The 11,867-nt window shown below is 43.5% G+C and overlaps 1 protein-coding gene across 4 annotated transcripts in view; it reads right to left on the bottom strand.

Annotated features, from left to right (window-relative positions):
* Positions 1-133: 133 nt before the first annotated feature.
* PLEKHA2 (pleckstrin homology domain containing A2) overlaps positions 134-11,867 on the bottom strand; it is a 73,868-nt gene continuing 62,134 nt past the window's right edge. For all 4 annotated transcript variants that reach the window (XM_079779228.1, XM_079779226.1, XM_079779225.1 and 1 more), the window contains 2 exons: positions 4,280-4,357; positions 134-3,864 (listed from right to left, as the gene is read on the bottom strand). In XM_079779228.1, coding sequence (XP_079635354.1) covers positions 3,502-3,864; positions 4,280-4,357 — 441 coding nt within the window. In that variant the 3' untranslated portion in view covers positions 134-3,501. The remainder of the gene's footprint in view (positions 3,865-4,279; positions 4,358-11,867) is intronic.

Raw genomic sequence — 11,867 nt, 5'->3', positions numbered from 1 at the left:
TGATGAGAGGTGTGTAGCCCTACCCTGAGCAGGGACCGCATGTGAAATCCATAAAAGCAATAGAGGCAGGAATGACAAGAGCGACCACCCCCCCCCCCCACGGTGGGCATTAGGAAAACACACCACACTTCAGTATCCTCATGTTTTTATTACAAAACAAGCCACAAAACAGTTTTAGAAAATTAATTTTTTGCTACATACCAATTCAGAGAGCACATAACTCGAGAAGCACAACAGTTTCCATGCACTCAGCTCGGTAGTTACAGCGAGTGCATTTCACAGCTGAAACGTACTGGTTCAGAACACAGAATCATGCCACACCTTCCTAAGCAGTGGGGAAGGGATCAAACAGTTCAAACCCTGCCTATTGCAGACGAGTGACGGCAATTGACTGCCGCAGGCAACAACGCAGAGAGAAAAGGGAACACGTAGAAAGGATTTAATAAACGGAAGCATTTCTGACAGGTTCAAAGTTTATAAATGAAGCTGACTTGGGAAACTCCATTTCCAAAATACTGTTACCTCCATGTGCCTTTTTATTTAGTTCTCAGTGCAAATAGACATCAAATCCCACTGCTCCACTACCGAGCCTGCTATTTATTTACTGGGTCCTTTTAGCCTATGTCGGAGCAGTTATACCCAAAGGAAGTGGGGGAAAAAAGACTTGTAAGTGAACCACAAAACTGGACCTTAAATCTACTTTCTCATGGGAATCTTCCAGCATTCTACCCAGAAACAGATGTGTAATGCCAACATTTTGACCGGAGGTCACTCTACTTAATGTATGTTTATGTTGTCTCACAGTATGCAAAAAGCCCAATTCTGTTTACCATCAACTGACATAAGAGAGCAAATCCATAATTTTTCAAAAGCAGTGGGTGGTGAATAGTTCAGCTCTAGGAAAGACCACCTGAAGTAGTTACATATAGTGAATCAAGACCCCATCAAATGTCTTGTAAAAACACAACTCAAGAGAAGGTTTTTATTCCACGAAGAAAATGCAGTACCTTTTTTAGTTCCTTTTATTTTTTTAAACTCAGATTTATTCCAGAGCCTATGCATTTAACTACTAACCTATAGTGCATCCCCACCCTATTTTTTTGCATTGCTTGCATTTTATACATTTAAAACTAAATGCTTTGTCATACATACACCATCTTTGGCTCACATGTGTAGTGACATTAAAAGGCTGTGCTGTGAAATTGGCCAGAAGGTAAGAAATATGGACACAAAAGGACTTCTGAAATAAGGCTTGGGAATGAGAATGCTTTCAGGCTTCATTGAAGATAATTATATTTACCCGGGTTTGGAACTACATTAACATGTTCTAACTCGGAATTTCCAAGAAACTGCCAACTAGAGTCCCTGTTTTTCCCCATCATGATAATACAATTTGGATTTGTAAGCATGTTCAATTTAACACATTCTCAAAAAAGACTAAATAAGAAGCATATCAGCTTATTATAATGGTCAATTAATGTAGCAGTAGTAATCTAACAGAGAGTTTAATTTTAAAGAGAGAAATGGATAGATTTTTACAATTTACATACCAAAAGGTGGCAACTTTCCATGAGTTAGGGAATGTTTAAAGAGACCTCAAAAGTCTCTAAATTATTTTCATTTATTCAGTATGACTTATTGTGCACTTTCTTTGACGTAGGCAAATAATTTTCATTTCTGAGTACAAAAGTATACGAGAGTCTGGAGAGAGAGAGAGAGAGAGAGAGAGAGAGAGAGAGAGAGAGAGAGAGAGAGAGAGACCCAGTAGTAGATTTCCTTTTTATACCAGGACCACTATGCCAAACAATTTAAGTGAAGGATAGCTCTAACACAGTGCAGTCAAGAATGGTTCTCAACATGACGTGGACTTCAAGGAAAACATAAGATTTCCCTCAAGTCCCTAAGGATTTTCTGATCACATCTTTTCACCTCTGCATTAGATGTGGACATAAGCAGGGAAAGGGATTTACTTAGGTAAAAAATGCTTCTCTTAGTCCCTTCCACAGGTCACTGATTTTATAATTTAAAGATATAATTAACTGACCTAGCTAGTAAAAGTTATAGACAGAAATGAGTTACCTTGTCTCTCCCTTTAGGGAACCCTGATAAGCAGTTCACCATATGAGTTGGATAGACAAATCCTCCCAGGGACCCCAGAAATAGTCTTTTTTTTTTTTTTCCCCAAATGGAAGAAGGTACAGCCTGAAATTTGGGTGGGTAATGCAATCTATGCTCTTCTTCCTGAGACATCTCTGGTCAGCAACGCATAGCCTCTAAATCAGTGTTTCTATGCAGTTTCTATTTTATTAAAAATATAAATATCTATCAAGATTATCTTTCTATCTCTCTGCACTTAAGCACATGGAACAACCTCATCAGATTACAAGGACGGATCATGCGAGAACATAAGGCTTCATTCAAAGGACAACACAAGCAATAAAAAGAAAGCACATCTGCCAGGGCACACAATATTACAGCTCTTAAACTTACACTACTGTTGGCCCATTAAAAACGAGCTGTGAGGCAAGGATTCAAGATAATCTGTCTATGCTAAAACAGACCTTTCCTTCTGTTTGGAAAACATGGATCAAGAAAACTTAGCTGGATGAACTCTAATCCATCTCTCCCCAGCACCTGCTTCACAGCAACTCTAAGACTCAGAGATCGGGTCTATCACACAAGTGAATTATCATCCAAGTGTCAACCCTCCACACGTTCCAACTAACACCGTATCAAGGGAAATGTCTGTTCTGTTCTCAACAGTCATAACATTTAACACTGATAAACCCATCCTTGGGGCTGGACCCAGAAACCAGGTGGGCAGGTCTGTCACGCACACTGACAGCATTTGGGGTCAAAGAACATCTACATGAGATCAGAGTCATTCCCCAAACTGACTGATGTATTGAATGAATCACTCCCCATTCCTTACAAGAGGTCCCTATTTCTTTCCCTATGGGGATCTGCCCTGATAGATTAGCCCCCAGATTTTAACACCTCCCCTTAGACTGGATCCCAGTGAAGGGGGGCCTGGGTCTCCACCTGTCCTCTCTCTGTTTAGGTGGGTTAGTTACCACCCTTCTACTTCACAGTCGAACTTCAGCTACTACAGAGGAATAGGATAAAACCAGATGGCTGGCCTAAGACTCTGTGTCTGTCCTGAAAACAAAGGGGAAGAACTAAAACTAGGATAAGGAAATAAAACTTGGTTAGGGACGAAACCTTCTCTCATCAGGACGACCTTGCAATCGTCGCACGAGAGGCAACCTGCTCTCCACTGAGCATGCCTGCAGGTTTAACCTAGTGATTATCCCAAATTAAATACACAGCACTGATATTTCTCTTTAAAAAGCCAGCTGGAGGGGCCCCTCCCACAGAGCATCCAAAGGAATATGAGCGGCATGAAGGCCTCTGCCTATCCTCCAACAGATAGAGAAACTGAGTCATGGCCTCCTTCTCTTGAGTCTTCCCCGCCCCTCCCTCCCTGGGCGCTATGCCTCATCACACATCAGAAGTCCGTATGTTCTCATCATCAAGGTTGAACATAAATGGCTTCTCCTTGGGGTGCTGGGGCTCCGATCGGTGCCTTATCCGGGAGCTGGGCAACGCCCCAGAAGTATTGCTCTCCCCAAGTCGAGACGTGAACAAAGAGTCCTCCAGAGTCTCTTCAGGTGGATGTAGCTTCTCCCCGGCCTGGGGGACAGGTGTCCAGGGTTGCCAGGAGGAGGCCACGGAGGGGGCTTTGCAGAGGGCTTTCTTCTCTTCCACGGCTGGCCGTCCTCTGCAGAAGACAGAGTTGGGCCCACCCGACAGGCTGGAGCTTCCAGAGCGAGTCAAAGAAATGGATCTAGAAAAGGACATTTCCTACAAAAATAAAAGGGAAGAAAAAAAAAACAAAGGAAAGTAAGGGCTTTCCTGACAATGTTTATCCCAACGCCCCACGTTGAATACCCACCCTCGATCACCGTCTCATAGTCCAGAGACATTTGTCTACAGAAATCAAGTAAGTCCAAAGGGACTCCCTCCAGACTTGTCAACGTCTGCCTGGCAGGGAGCTGTGTAGGACACATCTACCCGACCCTACCTCACCTCCTCCAAGAACCAAAACTCAAAAATAAATATGTGTACCCAAGTGAGTCGAGAGAGAAAAACAAACACGGCAGCCCGGGACTTCAGCTGGGACCAGGCTGCCTGCCTACAGCACCAAATAAAACCTGCCCACTCAAGGACACGCATCTCCAGTTGACAGTGACTATGCAACAGAAAGGAAGTGACTTACTCTGGGGTGGCACTTGAGGGCCTGGACAGCTGCCCTGATCTCTTTAATCCAGCTGTGCATGTCTTCTGGGCTGTCCGCCTGCAAAACACCCACAGCATTTACACAGCCATTCTGGGCACTATGATTTCAGCTCTCAAGTCTCTGACTCAGGGCTAAGTTCATAAAAATCACACCATTAGAGCTGGAAGAATCTCAGAGATCATCCCGTCCAGCGGCTTCAGACTTTTGAGGACATTTTTCCCCCTGCAAACTCGGATTTGACACTTCATAAATAAACCAGCTCCAAGTGGAGCAGCTCAGCAGTGGGGCAGAGGTCATGAGGGAGGGGAGAGCTTAGGGGCCCCCTCCCCCGTTGAAGTCCCAGACCCCCTTCTGGAACACCATCGGCCTGGTCCAGCTTTATAGAAAATGGAAATGAGGCCCAGGAAGTCAGAGCTCAGGGTTTATGGCTAGTCTACATTCCAGTTCTGCTGCCTCTCAATGCAGTCATCTTTCCATTACAGATATCTGAACAGAATAAGCTTATTTTCAACTCCAGTCCCATTCAAGCCAAATGCTCTGCAAAGCCTCCCAGATGCGTATCATCGCCAAGCAGGGCTTCTCTCGAAACACAAGCTACCTGAGTCTACTCTGACTCCCCACCCAGGCCTCAGAGTTGCTAGACTTGGAGTGCTAAGCTTAAAAACATGGGGGACGCTGCTGAACAATAAAAAAAAGTATTTCCCCAAGAGATACCTGCTAAGCCCAGAAGAGGGCATCAGCGACTCTGTGAGAAAGGAAGAAAATCTAGAGGCAAAGCCACTGCAAGTGGACTCCTCCGAGTTCTGTGCTTTCCAGCTTGATAGAGGCTGAATTCAAGCGAACCCAGGAAAACTTTACTGAGGCCTTATTCAGTATTACACATGGCATCAGGTGCTGGGCACAAGATGGGACCAAGACTGAAGCCTTGACCTCCAGAAATTTATATTTGTTAACCTCTCTCTGTCCCCCTGTGCCTTCCCCAAATGGTTCCACCCCAAATCACAAGTGTGGGGAAAAAAATCACAAGTGTGCATCTGTATATGCAAATACCACACCCCAGACTGCAAAATTCTCCGCATACTACCCTCACTTTCCCCATCCCCAAAATGATTCTTTCTCTTTGCGTTGTATCAAAATAATACATAAGTTCTTTTAAAACCCTCAAACTTCCATCCCTACCCCTTTCTGTCACCCCAAAACCAAGCTTCCTTGGTTAGACGAGTACAGGAGCAACTTGCAAGGGAAATGGTGTCACACCCTGCACACTGGGTCAAAAGTGTGTAGCAACAAGTGCCCACAGGGAACAGCTCTCTCACGTGCTAGAGCTGCAGCTTTACCTGCACCCTCTCTCTCTGGACTTTTTCCAGTTATTTGACAAGCTGATGGTTTCCCAAGAAACAGACAAATCCATCCCTAGTCCAAAAAAATAATCAGGGCAAGATCTTCAAGATTCTTCTGGAAGGTATTTTACTAATATCAGAGCTAGCCTGTCCACAAGTAGAATTATTGGGAGACCTTGCAGGTAAAGCAGTTTGAACAGTGTCTAATGCACAGAAAGGGCATTGTAAGCATTCGTTATTTTATTATTACTATTGCATATGAAGCCTTAAATTCCAACATTATAAATATATTCACCACCCTTTCCGAGACTTCCCCCACCCCTCAATCTGCAGACAATTCCTACCTAAAGGATCAAATTATCAGGATCAAATAAGATACCATATTTGGGAGGAAACAAGGGTTATTTCGCATTGGAATGAGGTGGAGGCAAATTGTCCAATAGTAGAAAAGCATTTCTTAGAGATTTTCCTTCGAGGGAAGCAGAAGGTGATTTGATGGGGGGAGGGGGAGTGTTAGAAGACAAAGGGGAAGACAGAGATGGGAGCTGAGGGAGGTCTCTGACATCACATAGGGGTCTGGGATTCTCATTAAGCAAATTGCAAGAGCCCCATGCTGACACTCCAATAATCCATGTCCAGGATTGTTAAGCTCCTTCTACTCCTTCCATCATCCTGGCAAATTCCCCCAATGTCCAATGTTACCCCACATGCCACAGGCCACCTATTTGATTGCCCTTTGAGACCTCACCAACAAACTCTCATACAACTAGCCTCTTCACCCCAGCTTCCACTTAGCAAGGAGTCACTGAATCACAGAAATCTAGGAATCACCTAACTTAACATCTGGAAATTCAAGCACAAGAATCAAAATCTTCTAAAATGCCTTCAGATCCTTTCCAACTCTCCTCTAATATAAATAATGCTGTTACATCTTTATGCATAAAGCTTTTTCATATGTAAGATTCTTCAACTCCCAGAGAAATCACCAGATAAACAGTATGCATTCCTTTCAGGCTCTTACATTTGGCCAGAAATGTTTCTGGTCAACTACATGAAAATTTCATTTGCCAACAATATAGTACTTTTTTACATGTACCCTTGCTAGAACTACATATTATAATTTTTAAAAATCTTTGCTAATATGATAGGCAAAATAATGCAATTTCTTTCTTAAAATATTTAATAATTAATAGAGATGGAAATTGTTTGCTAATTACATTTTTCTCTAATTCTCTAGTTCTGTTTAAGGACATTTTTTCTGTCAGATAATCTAGCTAGTTAATCCAGCCATGTTAATGTTAATAATAGCAAACATCGGTAAGCATTATTTTAATGTTTAACTAATAAACTGTTATTTTAAAATATTATTCAAATAGAAAAGCAGATACTGTAACTGATCCCACATGAGAAAAAATAGAATATTACTTTATTGATATCACAATTACAGACTCCATTAATCATTTTGTGAATGGGATTCACTGGCAACAAACATTCATTGAAACCTCAAAGGTTGTTTGCAAAAATGATGGTGTATGTGTATATCTATCTTTTATGAAAAGCCTGTGCTTAGCATTAATCAAGAATTCAAAATACCTTAAAACCATATCACAAAGGTAGCTTCATGAACTAGAGGTAAAAACCAGCTCTGAAGTCCACCCATACCATGTGAATCACCAAGAATAAAAAATGCTGAAAATGGAGAACATGGGAAGTGCCAAACTCATGCCTGCATCCTCCCCTGGTGTGCTTAAACGTGTGCATTTGTTCCTGGTGCTTGGTTCCAAAAAAAGGTAGGGTTTCTGTTCTTGAGGGCAGTTTCTGAGGTGGGGGGAACAAAGGGCATAAAATGAACCAGTGCAGTCTGCGATTTATTGCAGTCCAGTGATCTTTTCATGAATATCTACTAGGAGCCCAGCATTACAACAGATGCAATGGTTTGAAGCATGGGATTTTAGGGGTCATCAATAAAAGCCCTCCAATATCTACTTCTGGCACTTCCACTGCAGCTGTCTAAAATTTTCAGGCAGCTCCTTCTTCATTCTATTCCCAATCTCTGCCCTCTCTTCCCAACAGCTAATCACCCCTGCCCTCTGCCCAAGAGCCAGCCCATCTTTAGACACCCCTGCCACAGGACAACCCAGATCATATATACTACGCAGTTCTGAGTAATGTCATGTACCTTGTAGTTTACATTAAAACCATTAAGTATCCAAAGAGTTCCAGCCCAACACTCTGCAATCCACGTGTGAGCCCTCTTGGTACAACTTCTGTCCTGACACAGCCTTCTAGTGCTGACAACTGGGCTTATGCCAAGTCATCAAAGCCAGTCTGCACTACATTACTCATTTCAAATAACTAATCCTCTTGGCTACCTTATACCCTTGACTTTCTATGACTGGGAAATGGGGAACCTCGCTTGACTTGTATTCCAAAGACTAAAACCTCATTTTGAGCCTCTGTTCAAAAGTGAGAACCGTCTACCTACTGATTACCTTGATAGCATCACAAGCTTAGATACCTGATTTCTGCCAGATTCTGGATCTATGTCACCAAGATCCATCTGCCAAGACATCCAGTTCCCCCAAGATGGTCTTCCCTAATTCAGAGCCAGACTACCCTCTGCATCTTGGGTTCTGCACCAGGCTGCTTGTAAACACAAATGAGCAGGTCTCATCCTAGCCTCCGGTGCCCCCGAATCAGTCCCATAACTCACCAGGTTTATGATCTCAAAGTGAAGATAAACTCCGACACTGCGGAGAATTAAGTAATATGCTGCCTGTAAATCGTTTAGCATTGTGCCTAGGATAGCGAAGTGGCCAATAAACAGTCTAGCTTTTTATTAACACAAAAGAAATACTACAGCGTGAGAGATCACACATGTAACATAGAAGGTAAACCTGACATAGAAGGTAAATGACCAGCACCTAAGTGGTTGGAATCCAGCCCCATTCTGTTGCCCAAGTCTCTCTCTTCTGTCTAAGGGATTTATTTTCTCTGCATAGATCTCCCCTGCCCTATGGTCTAGCCACCTAGATACCGAGGACACATGGTTCTTTGAAGCAGGTTTACTGAGCATAACACCTTAGGAAGCAGATCAGAAGCAAACTGTATGAGTAGTCACTATATTCTTTCCCCTTTTTCATGAAACACGATTTTTATTTGGAACAAATGACTGATAGACAAACTGTCAGTCAAACTTATTCAGATTTAGGTATATGACGAACTCTTTCTCAAAACCGAAAGAAATGAGCCTGTGATATCAGGAAGATCATGAAAGTATTTTCTTGCAAATGATGAATTCTGAGCTTTCAAAGCAAAAATTAGAATTTCAGAAGACTTATATCTACCTCCATGAGCTTGACAGCTTTCCATATTTAAAGACTTGTTGATGATGCTAATGCTGATATTAACAAATGTGATTTTTTAATCTATATATATACTAGAGGCCCGGTGCATGAAATTCGTGCACTGGGGGGTGGGGGGGGGGACACGTGTCCCTCAGCCCAACCTGCACCCTCTCCAATCCAGGAGCCCTCAGGGGATGTCCTACTGATGGCTTACTCCCGCTCCTTCTGCGCTGCCCCCATCACCCTGCTACTGCTGCTACTGCTGCCACTGCTGGCTACCGCAGCCACCAAGGTGTTTTCACCAACACGGACTCCAGTCCCTTCACCACAAAAAAATGACAACTTTCTTTATGCATTTTCAAGATGTCTCTTTCATAGGATATGACCTTTCTTTCTTCCTTCCTTCATTCCCTCCCTCCCTCCCTTCCTTCCTTCTTTTCCTCACCTGAGGATATTTTTCCATTGATTTTTAGAGAGCGTGGAAGAGAGAGGGAAAGACAGAGAGAAACATCAATGTGAGAGGGACACTTCAATTGGTTGCCTCCTGCATGAGCCCTGACCTGGACCCCAGCCAGGGAGGAGCCTGCAACCTAGGAACATGCCCTTGCCCAGAATCGAACCTGGACCCTGCAGTCTGCAGGCCGAGGCTCTATCCACTGAGCCAGACCAGCTAGGGCAGGATATGACACTTCTTAGCCCCTCCAGCAGCAGACCTTTCTTTTTTTCCTCCAGGAGTGAGGTGGAAAAACCCTAGATCACCTTCTTGGATTCTTATTACACAAGTTACCAAGAACACTGAGAGTGGCGTACCGGGAGCTTAGCCAACGAGCGGTCAGAAAAGGTGTTTCCTCTGCAGCTCACATGCAGAGGCAGGACTGCCGACGCGCCCAGGCTGGCAGGCCCTGCTCCCTGCTCTCTGCAGGCCTGCACCATCCGTGGCTTGTCTCACTGCACAGCAGTCCCCTCCCGCCCACCTGCGCACGCAGCCTCCTCCTGAGCGGTCGTGACTGTTATGGCATCCCAGCTAATTTGCATATTACCTCTTTATATAGAGAGATAAAATACTAAGTGTCTGTCTGTCTGACTGGTAGCTATGATGTGCATTGACCACCAGGGGTCAGATGCTCAATGCAGGAGCTGCTATGATATGCACTGGCCATTAAAAAATAAACGGCACCACAGTCCTGGCACCGAAAAACCAACACTCGGCTTCCCCCAAGTGGGACACAGGCCCCACAACCACCCCAGAGTGACACCCCACCAAACTGCAGCCAATGCAGCCAAGACTCCATGGCCCAAAATGCGGCCCACAGCCCAGCCCACGCCCAGAAACAGTTGCTGTGGGCATCAGGTAATGACATCACATAGCAACACTCGGCTTCCTCTCCCTAGCAACCAGCATCCTTGGAGTTTCTTCAGCCCAAGAACTCGACTTGCTTTATAGCCAGGTGCAAACATTTTACAGTTTAACCAAATGTTTGTGAAGTGTTTTCCCATGCCTCATCTCATTTGATCCTCACAGAAGTCCTGGAATAGATAATAGGAGACTCAGCAGAATCCTATTTTCTTTTCATTAATAAGATGTGAATAGCAATATTAAAATATTTCTTCTAATTAATTTCCTTTCAATGTGCACGAATCCATGCACCGGGACACTAGCTATACTAGAATAATAAAATGTGTCCACATTTGGAAGATCCGCATAGCTCAGCAAGACCATGATTTTCCAAATGTCCTATGCACACAGTTGCAAAATCATGCATTGGTAAAAAGGATTCATTCAAATCGAAAAACTAACCAAAGGATTTTAATGTAAGTGTATGAAAGTTTATTATTTTTGGCTTCTGATTCCACATTGCACCTAAACATGAAGAAACTAACTACCATTTGCCAAGTTTTGGTATAGAATCAAAGAAGAATATCCACAATTACCTGGAAAAGCTATTAAAATATTGCCTTTTTTCCAAATGCATATCTATGCAGGGCCAGATTTTCTTCAAATTCTTCCATCAAAACAACATATGGCCCCAGACAGAATGCAGAGGCAGATATGAGAATCCTGCTGTCTTCTATTAAGCCAGCCATTAATGAGATTTGCAAAAACAGAAAACAATGCTACTCTTGTTGCCTTTTTTTTGTTTCAGAAATATAGTTCCTTTTCATAAAATGTTACTTGCCTTAACACAAATCAGTTTAATAGTTGCTATTTTAAAATAAATTAATACATATCTTTAATGATTTTTAATCTCTAACTTCAGATTCCTCTTTGAGTTAGTTGTGATAAACATATGTGTCCATTTGCGCATTTATTTATTCAGGGTGATGCTAGCGTTCTTTTGCCCCAGAAACGTGGAAGCAGAAGGCAAAGGGGGACAGAAGGGATGAGAAGACTCTGGTAAACACGCACACACTCATGCAGATGATGGGAAACCTTTTGAACGTTTTTTGTTGGTGGTGGAGGGCGGGGGAGGGGTTCATGGTTCCCAAAGCTCTGTCCTAACTCTTACCCAGCATAATCATTCACTTGACAAATACTTATTTAGTAGCACCAATGTGTCAGGCATTGTCTGTCTAAGGGCCTTCACAGCATGTCGCCTTGGATGTCCCAGAGACCAGGTAAACCACCTCTGCCAGGCTTGCCTGTTTCACAGTGACTGCTGCCATCAGCTGCCCTTGCTGCTCCTTTCTCCCTCCACCCCACACCCAACCAACAATCACGTCCTAGAAAAGACCCCTTCCCAGCTTTTACATGTTCCACATTTGTCCACCCACCCAAGTGTGGGCTTCCTTTTATCCCGCACCTACATTACAATAGCCTTCAAACTGGCCTGCCTCCTATCTCCCCCTGTTCTCATCAGTCTTCTACACTGTTCCACACAC

Source organism: Cnephaeus nilssonii (genome assembly GCF_951640355.1).
Source record: "Cnephaeus nilssonii genome assembly, chromosome: 8".
NCBI lineage: Eukaryota > Metazoa > Chordata > Mammalia > Chiroptera > Vespertilionidae > Cnephaeus > Cnephaeus nilssonii.
Note: the sequence above shows the minus strand (reverse complement) of the source record. Positions and strands in the feature narration are given on the sequence as shown.